Raw genomic sequence first — 24,334 nt, forward strand, 5'->3', positions numbered from 1 at the left:
GCGCTGGAGGGCAGAGGCACAGCAAGAGCCATGCTGTCCCTCCTCCCACTTTGCTCTGTGCACCACACCTGCGTCCTCTCCCCGGCCTGGTCGCTAGGAGCTCTGGAGAAGCAGCGCGAGCAGGAGGACGCAAGCTGCGGGGCAGCACCCCGTTCACTTCTCCTCCCTTCTGGACCCTAATGTGCGTTCCTCTCAAAGTAGGACAGGATTTCACTCTCCGCTCATTTCTCATGGGAAGTAGGAGGGAAGACAGAGAACACTCTCGTGCCCTAAAAAGATGCCCACACCAAAACCCCTTTCCTTTGTCTTTTTTGGTGTCTAAAGCTATTTTTTAATGTGAACATATACTCATATTTAGAAATAAAATAACAGGTGTTTACGGTTACCAGTGGTGAGAGAAGAGTAGAAAGTAGAGGTTTCTCGCTCTCTCACCTACCTGCCCTTCTGCTGCTTGTTTTGTCTTACAAGGAGCAGTCAGTCGATGTTCTTTGTTCCTGACAATCAGTCAACACTGAAACATCTCCACCTTAGAATTGGTAAGTGTGTGTCTGAGGGCCAGAAGCCGTGCTGAGCCTGCTCGTGCCAAGCCTTGCTCTAGTCCTCTGCCTGATGAGCCTTCTCCTTGTAGTCCTCCATGTGTGTCTCTGCAGTTCTGCATGGGGAGGAAGAGACGACGGAATCCTGGAAAATGGGCCTAGAATTAACACAAAACTCAATTCATTCATCCAGTTGTGCTAATGTTAAAGTGAAGGTTAGCATTATTTTTAGATGATGGAGTAACTCTAAAAGCATGTACTTTCTTCAGATCTACCAGTTACTGTTCAATGGACTGTACTTTTGAAACCCAAAGGCTTAATGTTGTCAGAATATTGAGTCTGAATTCATGGTAGGAAGTACCTCTTTGGTAAAGAAGTAACGTTTCTGACCAGGGCGACTTGAGTATTGAGTGATTTTTCACAGAACAAAGAAATGGCCACCAGTAGGCTCCAGAATTATCTGAGCAGGTGGCTCTGACATGTTCAACAACAATTGCTCGATATCATTATCTACTTAGAAGTAGTTTAGAACTCAAATAAAGGAATCTTTTTCTGTGGAATTTGAATATGCTAATGTGAATAGATAGTTGACTGGCATTATTAAAAAATAAAGTCCTCTGTACTTTCCCTAGAACTTCCAGATTCCTTCACCAAGAGTCTGTGGTATCACAGTGAAGGAATGAGCAAGCAACCCATTCCAAAATATATTTCTGTCACACATATTTACTCTTCCCAGTATAATTCCCTAGTACAATACTCCAAATTTGGAGTTAATTCAGCCTTTTTTTAGGCTAGATTACACTCTGCCCTCTAAATACAGAAAAGAACCCAGCAGTATCCTTCACTCAGACCCAGAGTGGTCCTCCTGTTGTCATGAGGCCACCTGTCACACTTCCTTCAGGGCCTGAAGTATTTGCAGTAAGTGGGTCCACTACAGATTTCAGTTTATGCAGGATAAAGGGAACCTATGAGTCTACCCCTGGCATTCCTAAACATTCATAAAGCCCCTTCTTTGGTGTAAAAAATGAAAGGTACTGCATTGTTGGAAACACAGAAGGTACATTCTTGAACCAGCAAGGTCTCCAGTGGCTATAGATGTATAGTGTATTGCTATGTACACTTTAAAGCAATAATATCTAAATCTGACCATTTTGTTTCTCAGAGAAAATAGAACCCATTTAACTTTTAATAAAAAACAAGTATTTTACCCTAAAGACATAACCCTTTTCTCTCTCTTCTTGGTATCTCAAGCTAACTTTCTAATATGGACAAATAACTTCACTATTTAGAAATAAAATAGTCATTTTAGGAGCCAGCATAGATGTTTAGTTGGATCTGCTATTGTAACAGCGAACTGTACATTATCATTTTAAGAAAACACTAATTTATCAAACCCAAGAGCCAAAGAGTTGCTCTGTGTCAGCAATCAGCTTAGCCTCATAATTATAAATTGGTGAGGATCTGGTAAAATACTTGGATCCAGAAGAATTATAGTGTTTCATAGTGAGTCATTCAGAATAAAGAGCCTGTTATTTGTAGACATTATGTACAGTCATAGGAATTTTGGGTGGATCAGGTCTTAACAACCATACATGGTGACCTCTTCATTCTTCAGATGAGGAAACTGAGACTTAGAACTTACTGCAGGAAATGGATGGGAGTATTCCAGTGTGTAGCACATCTCCTAAATCTCATCATCTTCAATAGTTGACTGATGCTATCTTTGAGATACTCAGCACAGCTTGCGCACAGTGTGGCAGGATGGAGTTACCTTGACAGAACTCATGTTTATGTGCTTCATTTTGCATCTTTCATGAGATATACTCCTTTCTTTCCTTCCTCTCTTCATACATCCACTCTTTCAACGATTTACAAGTAGACCCTGCTGTCTTCAAGGCACTGTGGTAGACAATGGGCTGATATCAAACACCAGTAGATTCTTGAGCAGTATGTGCCCTGGAGGAATTCCTAAGAGAAAAGATGAGACCAGTGCCCCAATGAATCAACTTCAGAAATCCCCAACTCCAGGTAGGTACAAGTATTGTCAGGGCACTGCAAAGCAGGAGCAGCTGTCCATAGGAGAGTCAGGAAATGCATCAGCCGTGTAACATCTGATGGAACCTGTGCTGTGTCCTTGAGTCTCAGGCAGCTAAGACACCAGGGCATTGCAGGAAGAAAAAACAAGCCCAAGAGCAGGAGCAGTGATGAATGAGCACAGTATATCCAGAAAGGGTAAATTCAGGAATGGAAGAGTAGGAAAGATGAATGATTTGGTAATGATTAGTGCTGAAGTGAGAAGGTAAATTAGTAAAGGAACAAAAGAACAGCAACATACAGTGCTAAAGAATTCAGCTATTAACTGGAAGGCAGGATTTCCCAAACCTAATAATTTAAGTATCATTTCCACAATATGTTTGTTATGTCCAAGGTCTGTTTTTGTTATTTTTGCTTTACCTGTATACCGCTAATACTATTTTTAATACATTTTTCTAAAACACTTCACTTTTAAACATACCTATTACTAAAAGAAACTTTACTATTGTAAATAGAAACCATGTTACTTGCAATAAATTTAAAGTCATAATTAAAATGACTGTGACAGACATAAAACATTCTCATTAATTCTTTATGGAAGCTGCTGAGCCTGAGGCCTGCAATTTCATTTCCTAAAGGAAAATTCGAAGTTTTGAAGAGGAACTGAATTCCTTCTAGCACCAAACAGACTCCTTAAAAGAGTTAGGATGAAGAAAGGGAACTAGAAGGTGAACAGCATTCTTGCTGCATACATCAGGGGTACTTTGTATGGTTCCATTTAGAGACAGCAGGAATGTGCATGTAACACATAGGGAAATACAGTTAGGAAATACCAGGTCATCTGAGGTTTTGGGTGACTCAGGACTGGCTGGAAAGGGAGACCAATCCAAGCAGGGAAATTCTTGTGAAGGGTACAAGAGAGGGCCCAGTGTGGCCCAGTCAGTCCAGTGAGGGTGAAGAAAATCAAGGGACTTAAGCCAAAAGATGGTGTCTGGGGCATGTGAGGCAAGGGTAAGGGAAACGGATCATCAGTGCATTGGAGATTCATTACTTGAGAGACTGAATAAATAGTCATCCAGTTACCCAGGCCAGAGTCTAGAGGAAAATGTTTGGGGAAGAAGAAAGGGTGTGAGTGTATGTGTGTGTGTGTGTGTGTGTGTGTGTGTATAGGGAGGAAGCAGGCAAGGGTGCACAGGGATGAGACCTTGAGACCGGAATGTGCTGCCCTTTTTCAGCATTTGCACACCCTAGGCCCACATTAATGCTTATTGAAAATCACTTGTGGAGAGATGGTTTAGAAGGCAGTTGAAAATTCCTTGCCCACATTCAGAGGCATTTCAGATGGCAGCTAGATTAGAAGAGATTACTATAGCATGTGACTTGGCACTAAATACACACATCCAGGTACCTTCTAGCTATTTTAGAAAATTAGTGACATATTCAGGTAGACAGGTGTAAGACATTTTAGACATATGTTTTCTTCCATAACATGTTAAAAATTAACCCATCAACCAAAAAGTTGTTAAGAGCCTATTAGGTAAAGCAATTTCCTGGATGCTTTGAGGGACAGAGAGATAAATTAGACACAGATCCTATTCCCTGCAGCTTGTAAAAATCTAAGATAAAATTCTCAGATATTTAAATTTTATTAGTATATAAAAAATTTATTCATAATTTCAAAAAGCAAATTTAGCCTCAAAAATATTCTTAATAGCCATAATTACTCTGAAATTTGTTTTCAAGGATGATAAGAAATCTGTTCTAGTATTAGGGGAGAGAAATAATGCAACTAAAATTTTTGATATGCTCGAAGAATTGGAAGTAAAAATCTTACCAATTATTAGTAGCCCTTTCCCTTGTCGCGTGTTTAAAGACCCGTTTACCTAGCTTAGATAAATTAACTAATTGAATTTTGTCTTTTGTATGTACATAAAACTGCCTTTCTTACCCAAATATATGATACACCAATAAATTGGAGCATTTGCACTAATGCCTGTTAAATATAGCCATGTTTCATGACTGAATTTTTTTTCCTGGCAGTCAAGATACAGACCAGAAAGCACAGAATTCGTTCTACCTCCCCTAAAAGTCAGATTTGCATAAGAGAAAGGGCAGCAAGCCTCAATGTTGATACTGCATTTTCAGTTTCAAGACCTTTTTGTGGAAAGAAGTGTTTTCATAAGATTCAGACAGAATTCATTTCCACAGAGTGTTCTTAATGGCTCCTGTCAGAACAAAACAGCTGGGAAACATATGGTATCCATTTCCCTGTATCACTTGGAAAAAATTTCACATGTAAATAAAGCCAACATAAAAGAGTAGCCCTTTGAACCCATGACCTTATACAATACATAAATATATTGGTACAGTGCGCTCATTTTATTGACCTACTAAGTCATGTGGCTTTACATTTTTAAATATATTTTGAGATGCATATTTACAAGGTCCAAAGAAATCAAGATAATTTTCAAAATATTAGCAAATACCATGCCTAATAATAAGTATATATCTCACAAATGTCTTTTAATATATATTTTCCTACTATATTGAAAGTTTTTCAAAAGGATTATGAGTAAAAATAAAAGCATATTATACCTGATAAGTTCTATGTCTGCTATCTTCTGTTTTATATAAGTAAGTAACCATATGTTCTTAAGGAAGAGAGAAAGCCTTGGCATAAATTTCTGGCAAACATTAATTTCTTGTAGTTTTACATTTTTAGAGAGAAAAGGACATATAAAAGAAAACTTCTAAATTTATAGGAGACTAACTAGAAATCATCTTCGCCTTTATATTTACATGTCATAAATAACTTCAGAAAAACTGGCTCTTACTGGTGATTATCACTTCTCTGAGTTTAACAGGACTTTTGTCCCCTGTGAGATTAAGCTATAAATCCCTCAGGAGGGTGCACTGTGTGCATTTTTAAAGACTAGTGAATTGTCCAGGGTGAGATTCAAATTCACATACTTGCATCTGTTAATTGTCTGCTCTAGGCCAAGCACTGTATCCAACCAAGAGCTCAAACCAAGAAAAGGAGAGACAAACGCAGTCTAAAGCCATCTGTCTAGAAACCACCCTTCCCTTCTGGACACCGTTACACATTACTTACTGGAGAAAAACCAGTTCTTCCTTCATATCTCCTCTTAGTTTCTTCTTCAGTTCTTGAATGCCAGAGCCAGAAAAGAGTGCACTGCAAATTGTAGATTATCTGAAGTGGCATCCAGATTGTCACTTTCAGGAACAAAACTCACTTATATAGCAGTGGGGCTCAGAACCCCCACTCTTACCCCTTTGTCCGGCCCAGGGACTGTCATTACAGTTACAGACCTGAGAGTACACACAAGCAAAGAACACACAAGCTTAAGTTCTTCACCTGCAGTTGTCCAGAGCAAGAGATAGACAGGTGGAGGGTGAGCCCTGAGATCCTCTTTGGTGGAGGAAGGTGTAAACTAACATCAGGAGAAGAGCAACCTATAGATGAGAGGCCTGCAAGGTTCCTGGGATGCTGAGCCATCCTTTGTCCAGTGGAGGAGTATCCCAGGGGAAGCAGCACCATCACACAGGAGGGTACGTGGCTCCTCAACCTCCCTGCCCCAGGAGGGGGGTCTCTGGTCGCCTCACAGGAAGCCTCCCTCAGAAGGTAGTGGTTCTTATCTTTCATCTCTAATGTATCTGATTGTTTTGCTCTACGCTCCATCTCAAGCAGACCCTATAATCTTTCCTTGAACTTTGCACAGAAATGAGAAAAATTTTTTCTGCCTACCCCATCCTCTCTATAAATTTCTCATCCTCCTATTTGTTTTCCAGCTTTTCTGACGATGTCAGGCAGCATAAAATCTTTAAAAGCATGCCCTTGGGGCTGGGGATTTAGCTCAGCGGCAAAAGCACCTGCCTGGCATGCGCAAGGTCGTGAGTTCGGTTCCTGGTACCGGAGAAAAACAAAAAAACAAACAAACAAAAAAAATAAAAGCATGCCCTGTTGTGAGATATGAGTGTACCATTTTGTCATGTTGGATGCCAGAGGGCTCTGTGAGGTGCTCTTCTCTTGGGGTTGACTGGAATGCAGTGTCTAGGCTGGGGTTGATCTCCATCATGACTTGTCTCTCCTGGTCCACTCAACTCCTGACCACTTCATTCCTTTCTATTTTTTCCTTAACCACCAAATAGAGAGCTGCTGAGTCACCCGATAGGTCACAGTTTGAGTTTGTGTAACATTAAATAACTTACCCTTTCTTTGTATGGGGCTGTTAAGCATAGAGGTGTGTGTGGGTTTACATGACCATGTTTGTGCATATATATGCATATATCCCTTTCCTCTGTAAGTTAATTGAGAAGTTTAATACAGCATTCTATCCTCTAGTCCTGTTTTTTCAGGATAGTAGCAAATATTAAAATACTGCCAGGAATATAGATCTATCCAGTGAGTAAATCTCAGCATCTGAGTTTGTTTTCTCTAGCACTCTTTTTTACCATTACTGCTACTTTAATTTGTAGTCTGTATATCATGACTTGACTTTAACATTCGCTGTTTTTGTAGTAAGTATGAATCCCTTATGCTATGGACATGTATCCCTTTTAAGACCTCCCCTTGCACAGGGTCTTAATTTGAGCATAACTTGAGTGGATCGTGTGTGCCTGCGTGCGCAGGATGTGTTCAGCATTCCAATTTAACAGTCTCCTCTTTCACCTTTTTTAAAAAGCAGTTTCTAGCTCTGGCTGGAATTGTGGCATCTCAGCTCTCATTACAAACACACAGAAGCCCACGGGAATTGCTGATGTATACAGTAAGTTTCGCCCAGTGAAACGGGTTTCCCCCCTGAAGCATCAGCCAGAGACTCTGGAGAATAATGAAAGTGATGAGCAAAAGAACCGTAAGGTGGAGCACCAGAAAGGGGGTGAGTCTGACCAGGGCCCCCAGGCCGAGGAGTTTGGCCCGGAACACGGAGGGGGCAGCGTGCCAGGGAAGAGCTCTGAGCCCCTTGCTGCTCTGGGCGAGCTGGAACATTATGACCTCGACATGGATGAGATTCTGGATGTGCCTTACATTAAATCCAGTCAACAGCTTGCCTCTTTTACCAAGGTAACTTCAGAGAAAAGAATTTTGGGTTTATGCACAACCCTCAATGGCCTTTCTGTCAAAGCCTGCTCTCCAGGAAGCACTGAGAACCCTCCTTCCAGCCTGACACCCTTTTGTGTTCTTTCTCCTGTGAAAAGCCCTCACTTGAGAAAAGCATCAGCTGTCCTCCGGGACTCACACAAGCTGTCCACTGAAGAGTCTGAGAGTTCACCTCCTCCTGTTAAGTGTGGCTCTGCGTACGAGCCTGAAAACCACAATAAAGACTTCCTAAGCAAGGCCTTTGGTGATCCACATAACCGAAAAGTCGAGAAGACAGCACCTGACTGCCACCTCAAGACCTTCCACACACAGTCCTCAACCACAGAGTCCACACTGGGGGAGCAGGTCAATGGCATGGTCTGGACCAGCTCTCAAGGCCCGGAAGAAAAGAATGAGTATTTGAAAAAAGTAAAAAGCATTTTGAACATCGTTAAAGAAGGACAGATATCTCTCTTGGTGAGTGTGCTCTAGTTCGGGATATGTATTAGTCATCTAAAGACTCCATTTTTATCAGCTTCATTCCTAGAACAAAGGTGCACTTGTTATGTCTATTGCTTAATCTTTACTTACGGCTTTAGGTGGGATATGTGACCTTTTCATCTTTAAAACAAAAAATCAGGAGATTAATACAGGAAAAGCAGATGGCCATAGGAGGAGTTGGGATGTTAATACAGCTAAAACAAATGGCCATAGAAGTTGTGTTAGTTCATTTTAACTTTGCATGAATTCAACCAGAATAAAGACATTTAATCTAAAACTGAAACACAAAAAAGGGAAGCTATTGAGTGTTAATAGCACTCTTCCTGCTTTTCAGATGGCTTGTAGTGTTTTTGCTTACTTATTTGCTGGGTGTCAGTTCTTTGTTGATGACACACCCTTCCAGATAGGTGCACAGAGAGTTTTCTGTTTATCCTGACCATTATTCAGAAAAGTTGGGCCAGAATATTTGAAAAGTATTTGCAAATAGAAGCTTACCCTAGAGCTTGACTGCCCTGTGACCCACGTGGAGTTTTACTTAGTTCCAGCTCTACATGTGTAAAGAGCATGAAGCAGCATTTCAAAGCCCTGGACACAGAGTAACATGATGATGTAAGAAAAGTCTGCTCTGCTTAGGCACATAAAGCACTTTACCAAAATAGCCCTCCATCTGCCTGCATTGTTATTTTCTGGCTTCTAGACATGAATGAAACAGTAACATGCCTGGGCTCATACTATGAGACTAATTAAACTCTCATTCAAGAAAGTCATTGCCTGTCGGCAGTGTGACTGCACTTAGTGAGAAGCCACCATAGATAAGGTGCAGCACTCTTCACCGGATGGTCACAATATCGCTATAACAGGACAATGTGTTCAAACAGTTTTACCAAATATAAGTAGTAGATTTGTCCCTGAAAACGTCTTTTCCATGTTTTCCTTGTTCTTCTGATTCTGTTTGCTTGTTCTTTTCTTCCATCCTTGCCATGTGTTTGTATATCCTACATGCTAATGCTGCTGGCTTCACCCACCAGACTCAGTGCTTCATCTTCCGGGACTGCATTTCACTGGAAGTGAGAAGACACGAAGCCAAGTAGCCTCCAGGTGTCCCCAGGAGTTGTTGGGGTGACAGTGTCTAGATAGCTAGGAGCACACTGTAGCTACAGTCATGCACTTTATAGTCAAAACCAACTCTTGATAGTCCTGTACCAAGTAAGCAGATCCAAACAAGTATCTGCAAACCTACCACAGGAAGTAAAACAAACCTGGCCCTCAAGGACTTAGCAGTCAGGTGGAGGGGTCAGTGCCGTGTCACTGCAGTGTAGAAAGCCAATCGGTCCCAGCCTCGCTGCTCACAGAGAGAGCAGCCCCTTGAGAAATTGTGACCTAAAGCATATGGTAACATAGAATTACAGAACAGGGCATGGACTTACTGCATTCCCTCACTGCCACCAGAGCTTCTGTGAGCACATTTCTTCTTCCTGCTGCCCAGAGCAAACCCCCTGCAGTGTCTTGTTGTGATTTTCTACTTAAATTTTCTGGTCTGACTGTTCATACAGCCACACCTAGCTGCAGACAATCTAGACAAAATTCATGATGAAAATGGAAACAACCTGCTGCACATCGCCGCATCACAAGGGCACGCAGAGTGTCTGCAGCACCTCACCTCTCTGATGGGGGAGGACTGTCTCAACGAGCGCAACGCAGAGAAGCTGACCCCAGCAGGCCTGGCCATCAAGGTGACTCACTGGGGCCAGCATTACATTTCTGTTCTTTAAGATTGCTTGTGAGCTGAAGTGTTGGAAAGGAGATATAGTAGAGTGATTTATCAAGCAAACAGCAGGTGAACGTGTTACATATAAGAGATGAATCATTTCAGTCTAACTGCTTTGAGATTTTCAGACTGCATTCAAATTTATTGTCCAGTGAGAGTGAGCTCAAAGCAGCCAACAGCAAGAGAGGAAAATGACATGTTGCAGTGCTGTTACTCATCACTGCGGTTTAAGTGATTATTTAGAGACAGTATCACCTTTTTCCTAACATGAGAATAATGAGTAAGACAAATGAGAACAAAGTGTGTTTTAGGGGATGGTAGCATGTGGGAGTATTTCAGATAATAAAGCGGGCTTTTAGTGGATCAGGATTGAAGTTTAAGTGCCTTTAGAAGCGCTGTTTAGAATATCAGTGTGGATCTCGCATTTAGCTCTTGCAGAGAACCATGTGCTGTCAAAACTGCACAACTTAATGCAAACTGCACTTACAGCGTGGCGCTGAATTTCTCTTTAAAATGTAGTGTAGCACGGCACTTAATTCCTCTCTAAAATGTGTAACACTGGAAGATTAGGTGGTAACCCAAAATTACTTTAAGATCTTTGGAAAATAAATGTAAAATGTCATGTTAATTAAAAAGCCAAAGCAATGTTTGGGGAAAAGCAGTGCATCTTGCACTTCTGCATATGTACTTGGCTTTGCATAATAGTTGTATCTTCCAAAAGCTGAATATTTGTAATTTTTTATAAATGGACTTATATTGGTAGTGACTAGCGGAATTTGCTAAAGAAACCAACTGTGAATTCACAGAACATGTTACATTCAAAAAATAATTAGTTATTGTTTTTAATATATGTTTTATGCAAAGGTGAATTCGTATATCTTTATTTGCTATTCAGTGAGATTTCATGTATTAAAAACCTAATTCTATCTTATTTAATTTTGCTCAGTAGTAAAGTATGTCTTCAAAACTAGTATGGAAAGTATTCCTCTTATAAAATAAGAAATCTGTGATCCTGGTGCATATTATTTTCCTCTGGTCATGAACGGTGTTATGTCATATTAAGAGCTGAACTGCAGCAATGACCATGAAGAAAGAGAAGTCAAATGTGAAGGGAAGGCTCAGTAGACTAAAGTTCAACAGTGTATACCAAATCCACCTGGTACTGTGTTAGGTGCTGGCAATAGACATTTGAGTAGGATGCAGTCCCTTTTCTTAAGGAGCTCATAGCTTGTGGAAAAGACAGAGCTGTTTCCAGTAGTCCCAGTGTAGGAAGAATAGACTCAGACTCGGGATCTAGTTCCATGACAGAGTCCTGTGGGAAGATGGGTAGGGTGTGGTCATCACTGAACATATATGAGTGACAAATGAAATATTCTTACAGTGTCAGTGAATGTGACATTTGCATTGGTATTTTATTTGATATTTGTATTATAAAATACAGTTCACACTGGTTTTTGTGACTAATGGTAGATTGACTGTCTCCTTACTGTATAGTAGCTGAAAGTAGTTGAAAGCATTTTTTCTTCATATATGCCCTAGCCAGTGCCTGTTTTGCTAGATTAAAAATCTTTGAGTAGGAGGTACATAAACATAATGACCATTAAGCCAACCCTCAGAATAACACATTTTACTCCATGTAGATATTAATTTAGACCAAAATTTCTACAGTCAACTGTATTGCCCCCAAATCAGAAGTCTGCAAGTTTGAATATCATTTTTAAGAAGTTGTTTGAATGAAAAGTGTATATCAAACCCATAAGACTTGAAACTTTTGCAGATTTGTGATCCTAGGCCTCTCCTACTTTACTTCTGAATAATAATTTACGAAAAAGAAGAGTCCCTCTGTTCCATTATTTAATCTAGAATTTGTAAAAAGTAGTAAGTACAAATATTTTGTAACAAGTGCCACTCCCTTTAGAAATCTGATCCATAGCATTTTGGTACATTCAGTGTATTTTGACAGAAACTGAGAAGCTGAAAGCGTTCTGAGGAGGTGTCATTCTTCCATCTTAAGACCTTGTTTTGAACACTAGTAACCAACTAGTGGTGGTTCGCCACGTTAAACAGTGTTCCAAGAGCCCTAGTGTTATTAAAGACAAACACACTTAGTCAAACATGAAAAGGTTGCTGGGATAGGATGACTTGGCTGAGAGGAAACAATCAGAGCTCAGGTATTGCATAAGATTACCTGAGAAAAGGAGCTGTAACATCGTATCAGGGCTTACATCTCTCCCCCACTCGTAAACTCTTTAAGTGGAACACAATAAATAGTGTCAGTTAGGTGCAGAATTTATTATATATTTTCTAGGGACTCAGCAATAGATACTTTGGGAGTTCAAAATGTTATTGAGCATCTTTTGTAAATGGTTAAGCAAACAAATTGAAAAGAAACATTCCTAAAATACTTGCTTTCTAAAGCAGTCTGTTTTCCAAAATGAGATTAGCAGAAGAAATTATTTTAGTAGCTAAACAGACTTGGAATGAAATAACTTTAATTTCTTTTTCATTTCTCATTCTGGTATTTTTTTTATTGGCACAATAGTTTTAATATGACCACCAATCTTCACAAATAATTTTAATGCTTTGTGCCTGAGCTAGCAGCATCTTGCATTGTGACGTTCCTGTACATACACAAGCATTGACCCAAGTACAAATATTAAAAGTAGAGTAACATAAGCAATTGCCTATACAAAGGTAAAGATACAGTGTACATTATTCTCTTCTTGAGTCATTTCGTTTCATAGTAAATTGCAATTACATGTCAGTATAATGCTACTGATCAATAGAATACACTTTGAACTGTGAAGTATGGCAACTCTCTACTGAGAAGAGAGCTTACATGTAAACCTGAATTTAACATGTATTTAACATGTAAAACATTTTGAGTGATTTTTTTTGTTGTGTTGCTGCTATGGATAAGAAGGACAAAGGAAATCTAGCATCCAAAGACCCTAAAAACTTACATTTCTAGTGAACAAAAAATTAGTAACTCTTACCTATTTATTATTAGAGCATTATTAATGGAAAAAGATAAATACTGAAGTGAAGTGTTTTGTTATGAGATTATGGATTAAACCAATTATCTAAAGAAATCTACCACGTAACTGTACATTTACTTTACATCAAGTTGAGCCCCTGATATATACATCTCAACTTTATAATTCAAGATTGCAGTTAAATACTTCTAATCCACTTGAATCACCATGGCAATAAGACGATTAGAAACATTATATTTTCTCAAAAAGGACGTGCTTAATATTCTGTTGTTTGATTAAGCCCAAAGGCAAATGGTTGGTCAGATGATAACATGACTTCAAGCACATAAACTTAGTAATACTCCTTCTTAATATGTAATAAGTGAACCCATGACTATAGACTTTGGCAGGCAGACTCCTGCTAGAATTTAATCATTTCTCTTTGTGTGTTTTCTTGGTATTTATATTAATGGCAAGTGATACTGGTTTCATACTAGTAGGAGCAATATAATATTTCCTCTGTGTTGTTAACAGCATTTGAAGTATGGTCTCATTGAATAACTACATCTAACATTCTTCTGAAAGAATAACCAACAACTACAGAATATACATTTTCATCAAGTTCATATGGAACACTTTGAGGACAGATCTTGTGTTAGACTATGAAACAAATCTCAGTAAATTGGAAAGGATTGAAATAAAAATTTATGTCCTTCAGTAATAGTAGAATTAGAAAGCATTAAGAGAAAGAGATTTAGATTACTCACAGTATGTGAAATTAACACTCTCTAACACAAATGTCAGTGAAAAAAATAAGACAGGAATTTAGAGAGTACTTGCAGATCATTAAAAATACAGGGTATCCACACTTACAGGGTGTGGCCAGAGCTGTACTTAGACGGGGAATCCTGTAGAAGGGAAAAGAGGGAGGACAAAGACATCAGATCAATAGCTAATCCCCCTTAGGAAAACGGGAAAGAAGACCAAATGGAATCCAAAGCAAACAGCAGGAAGGAAATACTAAAAATGGGAATGAAAATAAGTGAGATAGAGAATGACGAAAATAATAAAGAAGATCAACAAACGAAATCTGGTATTGAAAAGATAAGGAAAAAAATAAACTGACTTAGTTAGACTGAGCTGCATTCCCTTGAATTTCTTCTTTTCTTTTTTAAAATCTAGAATGGCCAGTTGGAGTGTGTGCGGTGGATGGTGAGTGAAACTGAAGCCATTGCAGAACTGAGTTGTTCTAAGGATTTCCCAAGCCTTATTCATTACGCAGGTTGCTATGGCCAGGTATGGGGTTTTTAAGTATTTTACCTGTGTGTGCCATATAATCTAGTCTTTTTATTATCAGTTCATCACAATGCAAATTTTTAAAAAATCGTTAAACAAATCCAAAATTTTATAAGCAGTGATATTCATCATAGCACATTTTAATGAAGAAATATTTTAAATGATCTAATTTATTTACTAAACAATAAAGCTACATTCAAGTGATGAAATTTTATTGGAAAATAGTCACTACACAATATTAATTAAAATATATAATACAAAACTATTTTTGTAATTGGCTAACAACCGAATTTAGAAAAATAGAGAAACAAAAAATAAGACTAGGAAAAACTAAGACACAACATGCTTACAGTCATTATCACTCAGGCTAGAATTACAAGAGGTTTCTGTGCATATATGTTTTTGAATTTTTTTACATTACATTTGATCTTCATCAAAAGGAAAAATATTTTATCAAACACAAAGTTAAAATCTTTACATTAAACAAGGAAGTTTCCCTCTGAAGATGAGCAAGCACATATACTCAATGCCTTTTAGTTACAACTAATTTTATATTAGAATATCCTAACAATAATTAATGTATGCAGATCATGGTCCAGTGTATGGAATAAAAAAGTCCCTGCTGTCCTTTGAAGAGTATGAATGTAAATTTTCTTTTAAAAACATGGGAACCACAAAATGCCACTTTCAGCCTTAAAAAATAATAAAAACAGCACTGTATTAAAATAGATTTAATATTTGTTTGTGGCAAAGAAAATTATTTCTCATGCGCATAACCATATCAACTTTGGCTTCATAAACTTTCCCAGTGACAGTAAATTGTATTACTGTTAAAAAGAGATTATGCTTTTTCAAGCTTGACAATCTCAAATTCAAAAAATTGGCTGAAGAACATTACCAGGTCTGTCTCATGGGAGTCATCCTGTGCTGGAGTAACTTCAGTTAACATAGATGAAAGTATACATCTTAAAAAGGGTAAACTACACATACACACACGCTCCAAATGTGTGTCAGCAACACGTCATTGGATTTTGTGTACATTATTTGATCTTCAAAACAATCCTGTGAGAACGTGTTGATTTTAATCCCCTTCTCATGGATGTGGAGACTAGAGGAAGTTAAATGACTTAATGTGGTTAGTGGAAAAGACTAGATTTCTACTCAGGTCCTCTGACTTCCGGGCCAAATTCTGTTTTGTCCCCATCTGTTTATATAATTTGCACAAAGTGTTACAGTGGCGTTAGCTGAAGAAAATTTTGTCTAACAATACATAGTGCTATTCAGAGCACCTTACACATTTCACTGAAGTGAACAGTTAACTATGAAAATTCATGAAATGAAAAAAGGAGAAGGAACATTCAAAACTCATTAAGCCACTGTTTCTGAAATATTACAGTTACCATATTTTCTTTGTGTATTGTACTTAGTCTCCATCCTGTGTCCTAAAAACAGCCAATAATTGTTAATAGGTATTTGCTAATGATACACTTTTTTGCTTAGACTGGCAAAGGGAAAATAAAAATTTCAAAGGATCAGAAGAATTTGATCACTCTTAATTTTTGTAATTTATTTGTAGTATAAGACAGAATTTTATTAAGTTGTATAAATAGCAATCTCATGACCTTATCTTTATTTGCTTATTTAAAGCCTAACAAGGACTTCTAGAGATATTGGTGGAAAAGCTGCCTGAACTTGTAAGAGAGTCTGAAAGGAGACGTGTAAGGGATTGCAGGGCCATTTGGAGACTCTTAAGTAAATTGTTCAGCATTTGGTATTCTTTTTCTTAAGCACTTGTATGTGCCAGTTTCTTCATTCAACTCTCACAGCAGTTTCTGGTAATTTTGAAGCTGTTGATCTAGAACAAAAAGTAGTGCCCCTTCTGGGACTGACTGGGTGATATTGGGGTTTACTTGACTGAACTAGAGGAAAATGTGGAAATTAGCAACCTATTTGAAGAGCTGGGTTGTTTCTTGCTAGTATCAATCTATAGGTTATTGCAAACTGATAAGCATTTTTATGACATAAAATTCAGCTTTGAGGGGAGCATTCCCCAACACTCTTAGGAGAGCATTCCTACCCAAGTGGAAAATGTAGAAGCCACCTTTGAGAATCCCATCCAGCCACCCTACATCTTATGTAACAGATAACCTGCAGAGATGCTGAACTTGGAACTATTACAAGGCTAATATTTTCACAAGGAACAATGTTATTGAACAGTTTTCTAATGGATTCAGCACATGCAAGTTTTCCTACATCAAGCACACACTTGAGCATGCCTTGGTTTTGTTTCTTCAGTAAATACCTCCAGCAAGGATAGTACTGAGCAAAATTCCTCTAGGTTTTGTTTAGTTGCCCTATGCCCCTGATATAGATTCTTCAAGAATGGGCTCCCAATTTGTGTCTATCTCTTGTCAAAATTACCTTTAAAGACTCCAGTACCACAGGGTAGCCAGCAGTTTTTAGTAGTCTCATGGAGTGATAGATCTTCCACTGATAGGAATTGATTTTCCTTTTCTTGACACTTGAAGTCTCGGAGGGTGCAATTATTTCATTGCCCGATTGTACCTAGTAGAATGAGCTGGAGGGAGGGCAAAGGTGAAAACCTCTGGGAGATTCGGAAATGCAGGGTGTTCTTGAATAGGCCTGCCTTGCCTCCCTTGAGAGGGATGTTGGGGCTCAGCAAGTGATACAGAGCCATGTTGATTCAAAGCCACTGCGCGTGTGACTTGGGCTGGTTTTTTTTAAGCACTGAGGTTCCAAGTGCTGGGCAGGCTTGTCTGTGAGCAGATCCTGTAGCAGTCACTGGGCTCTGTGTGGCTCACAGCAGCTCACCTACAACTCTTTTTGTTTCTGAATCATTCATGTGACTTTCAGTCAAGATATTCTTCCAGAGAAATAAACTACATCATTGCACTGCATGTTTACCTAATACACCTTTGCCTACACTGTTTATTTCTTTAAATGCTTCCTGATGGAGATTTTTTTAAGAATATTTTTTAATAAGAAAGTATTCTTTAATCTTTTTTCTTTTATTCATGTTATTTTTATTAGTATATACAAATTATACTGAATACGAGGCCTCACAGGACATTTTCATATATGCATATAATGTACTTCATCTTATCCACCCCCTCTGTTACCCTCCCTTACTCTCCTCTTCCCCTTGCCCTTATCTCACTGATACCCTAAAAGAGTACATTCTGAAAAAAAAGAAAAGCCTGAGCAGTTCCCATGAATGGTCATAAGCAGTGATAGGCAGGCTGGTAAGGATACTTCTAGAGGTATTGTTTTCCACTGCAATTTACTTTCAAAAGGAGAAGCATTCCCTCCTTGACTTTACTGTCTCACTGTCACAAGGCAAAAGGAAGTAAAAGATCTGAAAGTGCTGTGATTGCAGATGAAAGAAAAAAAAAAGAAAACTCTTAGCATGCACATTTGTATGCTCTCCAAGTACTGATCTTGAAAAGCACAGCAGACCCAGAGCTCTATGGACTCATAGACTGACAGGTAGCTAAAGTGATTCTTGAACCCAGGGCCACAGAGGGAGCATGTCATTTAGAGTCTGGCCTTTGAGGAGCCAAATTGTGTGAATACATACTCAGAAGACAGAAAACAGTCAGAAAACACTGGTCCCTATCTCGGTTTCCTGGATTTTAATCCTGGCCCTTCCAGCTACTAGCGGCCTTGGATGCATTTATTTAAAAAAGAAAGTGAAGAAGAGGCCCCTTGAACCTCAGTTTCTTCACTTACACAATAGAGGTAATAGAATCTTCCTCAGAGGGTTGTTGTTAGGACTGAGAAAAATCACACTGCCCAGCATCCTGCAGGCACTAGACAAACGGTGGCTATTATGATATTTTGATGCCTTCCAATTTATTGTTTATATTGCTGCCCATATTATTTACTTATGTCACCATAAGTAAAGAGAAACATGCAAAGAATTATTTAGGCCTTAACCTGTTTAATCAGTGTTTATATGCAGTGATTGTTTTTTTTACATCTTATCATCTCTGGATCTTACATTTATCTTACAATAAATTACATTATGAAATCATTGCTGGACTTTTTTACATTTTAACATCTCAAAAATTGGAATGAATCTTAAAATGGATGTAGTATTAAATTCAGTGATCTATGATTTCAGACAAACCTGACTGCTTCAGAACTTATGCTTATACCACAAACTATAGAGATTTTATTGATACCAGCAATGAAACTGTGACATGCCTTTCAATCAAATTTTTATTAGGATTTGTCCAGCAAATCTCATAAATTACGTGTATTAATTGCCTCTTTAAACAACTTGCATTGCCTTTGGGAACACATAAAATACAACACTAAAACAGGGCACCAGAAAATCCCCAGAAGAAGAAACTAGTACATGCAAGAAGTTTTCAGTCAGTAGATGCAAGCTGGTATGTAGATGGGTATATGTGGATGAGTGAAAGGTAAGTTAGAGAGACATTCTGGAATAAAACAGAAATAATACATAAGGGCTTCTCCATGCATGTGACTACATGGGAATTCTCTGAAAGCAATACTTACTGGGAAATGAAAATCTGAGTTAAAGTCTTCCTTTAATATCTCCACCTGGGAAGACGGGTAGGGACGAGAGGGAAAGAGGAAGGTACAGAGAGAGAACTTTCACTAAAGGGCTAAGGGAAGTGGAAGACACATTATATATGGATAGAGGCTTCCAGCTGGAGAATAACTAGCCACATGTGTTTGGTCCTCCTTATAAGGTATTTTTGTCAAATAAGTTACTGTTTATTTGTAGAACTGTGTGTTTCCACAGGCATGTTCTCCAGAATCAGTAGAATTTCTGAGATTGGATGCTAAATATGCTTTTACCAAAACTGAGGATACTGACCATCTTCACATCTATCTCAGAAATCCTAATGTGGGGTGTTAGAAGACCATGTGTATGCCAGCCTGTCCCTTTTGCTATTACTTCTCTGCACAGTATGATGGGAAGGCTATTTATTTCAGTATATTAGCCAACAGACCAATTGCTTATCTTCTTATGTAAGTAAATTATCCTACAGAAAACTAAATTTGAGATGTTGGGTAAACACCTGTTTTATCCTAAACAATCAAAGATGATTCTCCCCTTATATAAGTCTCACATATTGAATTGAGTAAGATCTCTAATTAGCATCATAAAGAAAAAAGACAGGATATTATAATAATACAGACTTATTCTAGCTTGGACAGCCCTCAGGAGCCAAGACAACTTTCTCATGACATACGTATACCTTGTGTCTTTTGTTCTCCCAGGGTCTAGGGCTGACCCCCAGATTTCAATAACAGTAAAATTCCTGGTATTACAAAGTGTGCTGTTCCACTTAAAAGTAATCCAGTATTTTTCCTCTACCCAATTGGAGAAGGTAAAGGAAGTAGCTTTACTTCAAGCTTATGAAAAGCTATGACCCCACCACTAAAAACCAACATACTGTATGTTAGTAAGGGTGTCTTTGTCCCAGTGGAGTAGATCTAACCACTACAATATTTGTGTCTGAAAAAATGAAAATTTACATGACAAGAAGTATGGGTAAAACATTTCTAAATATCTTGAACTCCTCTGAGTTTTACTTGCTAGAGCAAGCCCCTAGGAATCAGAGAACCCACAGTTGTACTCTCCCTCAGTTTTCAAGTTTATAAAATAAGGCTGTTTGAATTGGATAATTCCCTGAAATTCCTTCCAGTCTGCAGTTTTAAGAATGTGTGATTTAATATCATGAGGCAAGTCAAGTCACCATGAGCTTGTAAATGCCCCTTTGAAGAAGGTGTGATCCACGTGTGGTAGGGCCGTCTTTTTCACCAGTAGAGGCTAAACAGCCTGTCCTCATGTAGTTTTGATGTATCTTACCCATGGACTTCAAACCAATGGTTAACATAATCCAACAGGATTTTTATCCTGGGATACTTCCACTCTTTGAGATTTTTAGGGAGTTAGTATCACATGGTGCAATCATCTGTTTCCACTTAAAGGAAATGCAGTATTTTTCCTCTGCCTAATTGGAAAAGGTAAAGGAAGTAGCTTTACTTCAAGCTTGTGAAAACATTACCTGTTCTAGTTCAAGTATCAGCTCCAACCTTCTCCCAGAGAGAAAAAGAGGCTACAGATATCAGAATGTCTTTATCCAGCTTTCCACTCCCAGCCCTGGCCTCCAGCCTTTTTCCATCCCACTCTCTAAGGACCCGGGAGGATTTCGCATTCCACAAGGTCTGTCTGCTTTTGCAGCTAAGAGTCACCTTGCTCTCTCAGGTTCATGCTTGGGAGGTTCTAGGCATTTATTATGTTTCTGTGTTTTTGCTCTTTAGAAGTCTTCCTTCCTGCTTGCTCATTTGGAAAAAGTGTGGTACAAATATTCATTCTGTCCTTGATGTCTGATACCTTCATAAATAGTGCCCTGTTCCCAGCGTAAGGGGTGAAACATTAAAGGAGTTCACTGCTTTCATCCAACGTTCCTTTAGCAGATTAGTTGACATGTTCAGAAGATGAAGGCAAATTTAATCCAGAGAAGTATAAAGTTCACAACCAGTCCGAGCAAATAACTGGAAAAAAAAAATCCTTTAAAAGGCTAAGAAAAAAAATTTCAAGGCTATTTCAAACACATGATCATCTTTTTAAATGTCAAATTCCACTCGCTGAACCTCATGCTGTTGTTTTTACCACTCTTGTATTTTTCTAACTTTATATTTAATTATTCTATTTTAAAACAGTGAAATCCCATCCCCCTGCTTTCTTGAAAAGCCAAACATAACATGAAAATACCACAAAACATTAGGTGGGTAAAATGCAAACAGATTGTGATGAAACATGCTGTCTGGTTTATGACTTTTCCTTTGAAACACTTGTGTTCAGAGCTTTTGATTCCCTCTCTTAAACATGAAAGAAGAAAAGATTTCACGTTATAATGCTACCACCACTTGGTTGGAAAAAACAAAAGGCTCCTGGTTTTAGTTGAGTGAGTTTATCTTGTACTTGACAATATAAATATAAGTCTATTGATTGCAAAAGGTTAGGAGGTTTCAGAGTTATAAATGTTTCAGAATTACAAATTTAAAACTAGAAGTTACATCTCAGTAGTTTAAGGTTTTCTGGTAATATAATTGAAACCTATACACAGTTTAACACAGTAGTAAAAGCATTTTCTCAGGAGCCTTGGAATAAAAAAACCAAGATTCTGATTCCACCTTTGGATCTGCCTAGTTATAGGACACTGAGGAAATACTCATACTTCCTGTGAATCTGTTTTCCTCTGTAAGTGAATACAACAAAAGTATTTCCACTCAGACTTCTTTCATTCACTTCAGTTACATTCATGAATTTTCCGTTGCTGTTGAATGAGAAATTTCCTTTGATATAGTAATCTTGGTTTAACGTACTTTTCACAAGTTAGAGAGTAGTTTTCTGTTGTCTTTGTATTTGACATCTCTGCATGATATTGTATTAATTCCAAGTGTTCTTGTGTGTGTAGGAAAAGATTCTTTTGTGGCTTCTTCAGTTCATGCAAGAACAAGGCATCTCCCTGGATGAAGTAGACCAAGATGGCAACAGTGCTGTGCATGTAGCCTCACAGCAGGGGTACCTCGGGTGCATACAGGTACACAGCCCTGCAGCTCTGTGGGAAGTGAGGACTGTATCAAGTAATGAAATAAAAAATAAGCATTTGTTCATCAGGAGAATTCCTGGATTAAATCACCTTTTGTAACATAGTAGACATAAGAAATTTTAATGATATATTTGTATTTTTAAAAATCCACACAAATGTTGGCATATGTAGCCCTGAGAGTCTTTCCTTCAGTGTCAGAGGTGTGGAATGGGACTTTGCCTGCTCTTCCAACCTTATCCTAAAGCCCCAGTGCTGAGGACAAAAGTTGTGAAGTAGGCTGTCTTCTCAAGTCGGTATGGAAACCACCACCAGACCGACATTTTTCAGTCTCTCCAGGGTAGACTGTTGTTACCCTCATTAGTACATCTTTACCTCCCAGATGTATGAAAAATAAGACCGAATGGATCAGAAGAATTCTTCATAGTAGGTGTTGCTTCCCATCTTGTCTATGGTAGGTCTGAGCTTCTCAAATGCATCCAGGAAAGCCAAGCATTAGTTGGGGAAGAAGGTAAATCTTGCTGCCTTCGGGCCTTGAGCAAGTGAGGCAGGCCCTGTTTGGCCCGCCCTCCCACCCGGGAGCCCAGCATGCCTTCTCAGCATTCTCTTTTCTGTGGGTGCAGTCACTGCACCAGAGCTTGTGAGCTGTTCCCCAAGATCATGGGTTTCCTGCAGGAAGAGGAGACAGCATCTCATCTGTCACCCAGACACAGAGTTGCACAAGTCTGAACTAAACCTGGTGCCACCATCAGAATAGCACATGATGGGGGAGCCCAGCAATGGTCCCTAAAAGTTTAGGGATAGTGAACATGAATGCATTATCAACCCTTTCCCCTCAAAACATTGAAAACCCTCAAAGAGAGCAAAAAGAGAAGCAGAAGGGTCAGTCAGGCGCAGAGAGTCCAAACTAAACACTGAAGAATAGAAAATGAAGTCAGTTTAGGTTTGACCTGAAATTTTATTTTTGATAAAAATGTAGTTAACAGAATCAGGCCGATCAAAGCATTCTTGGTGAAAATGCCCCAACATTTATGGATTTGTTCCCACATCTCAGGGAAAAGAAAATTCACAGCATATGCTTGAAGGCTATTACTATAGAAGTACTTGTACCTCAGTGATGTCATGCAGTTCACATGCTTTGTGTGTATAACACATTTGCCGTCCCTACAAAGCAACACTGCTCTTGGCTTGTGTGTGTGGGTGCATGTGTGTGTTGTTTCCTTTGTTGCCAACCCAGTGTGCAGCAGGTACTGAGGTCCTACTGTGCACAAGGTAGACTATACCCACAACAGAAAACTACTCAATGAAAATTAGTTGTTTAGGGAGATAGGGAGCAATCAGGAAATAGAATATGTAAAAGACAAGATGTAAGTGCAGGGATAGCAACAGAAAGCTCTCTGTTCACTCAAAACTGCTCTTTAAGAGCTATCTCTGTAGGAAATAATTGGGAGTACATACATCTGAATGTTTTCCCTTTATGTTGGCAAAGCGTGCATCTTCTAATTTAAGGCACCAACTTTTAAAAGGAATGATAAGAAATTAGAAAATATAGAAAGGACAGACATTTAAATTCTTACCAAGATCCACAGAAAGATTAAAGGAGTAATAGTATTTTTTATGGAAGAATGATAATTAACACAGAAATTATAATTTTCCATTTACCAAACACCTCAATATTTGGTAATCTTGAAATAATAATCAGCTAATATGTGACTGAAAGCCAGAAAGACAGTTGATATCACTAAATCTATTTAAGATTTTAGTTATTTTCTTTTCTAATATGTGAAGAGTGGCAGTCTCTCCTTCCAGAGCATTCATCACTTGGCTTTACACAGATGATATTTTTGGCACTGGCTAACCCTAGGAAAGGGTCTATCCACTGGATGTGAGATTTAAAAAATGAGAATCAAAAGAGACTGAGAGTGAACAAGAGGCCTTATGAAGTGAGGAGGGTATGGAGTAAGGAAAACAGTGCAAAGAAAACTGGAGGGCAGCCTTAAGGGGAGCAGCACCAGTGTGTGTTCACACTGGTCTCTCCTAGCTCACAGCTCCCTGCTGACAGAGCCCCAGGCAACCCTGTGAGGGAGGTGGCGAGGTTGCATGATAAATGGACCTCTCCTGATGAGTGTTCCTAAACCAAAAAGATACTGAGCTCCCTAATGACCTCTGATCTACATAGTCTAAGAATTTAAATACAAGTATTATTTGTGGAAAAAAATCATTACTACCAAAATTAACCTCAGAGTACACAGTTTCATTATGATATTTCATCAGATTGTGGTTGATCAATAGTGATGTAAATAGCTTTTTGTGGAATCTTATGACATCTCATATAAACACAAAATAGTTTCATTGTTTTTAAACTATTGATTTCAGCCACCAATTTTCCATCAAATCTCCCTCTCCTCTACTTATGGCCAGATTCTATGACTTTGTACATGCCTTTGGCTACTAAAATTTACTCCAAAGCAATGTAAAATTTCAGTCTTATTTCTGGTCCAGAGCATTCT

At 38.6% G+C, this 24,334-nt stretch overlaps 1 protein-coding gene across 9 annotated transcripts in view; it reads left to right on the forward strand.

Annotated features, from left to right (window-relative positions):
* Sncaip (synuclein, alpha interacting protein) overlaps positions 1–24,334 on the forward strand; it is a 138,422-nt gene that overhangs the window by 96,192 nt on the left and 17,896 nt on the right. For 6 of the 9 annotated variants that reach the window (XM_005409294.2, XM_005409292.2, XM_013507091.1 and 3 more), the window contains exons 4-7: positions 7,274–8,145; positions 9,723–9,902; positions 14,095–14,208; positions 21,693–21,818. In XM_005409294.2, coding sequence (XP_005409351.1) covers positions 7,274–8,145; positions 9,723–9,902; positions 14,095–14,208; positions 21,693–21,818 — 1,292 coding nt within the window. Of the gene's footprint in view, positions 1–7,273; positions 8,146–9,722; positions 9,903–14,094; positions 14,209–21,692; positions 21,819–24,334 lie in introns of those variants that run through there. The other 3 variants (XM_005409297.2, XM_005409291.2, XM_005409301.2) reach the window with 2 other exon arrangements.

Source organism: Chinchilla lanigera, unplaced genomic scaffold (assembly GCF_000276665.1).
Source record: "Chinchilla lanigera isolate Chin_1 unplaced genomic scaffold, ChiLan1.0 scaffold00120, whole genome shotgun sequence".
Classification (NCBI taxonomy): Eukaryota; Metazoa; Chordata; class Mammalia; order Rodentia; family Chinchillidae; genus Chinchilla; species Chinchilla lanigera.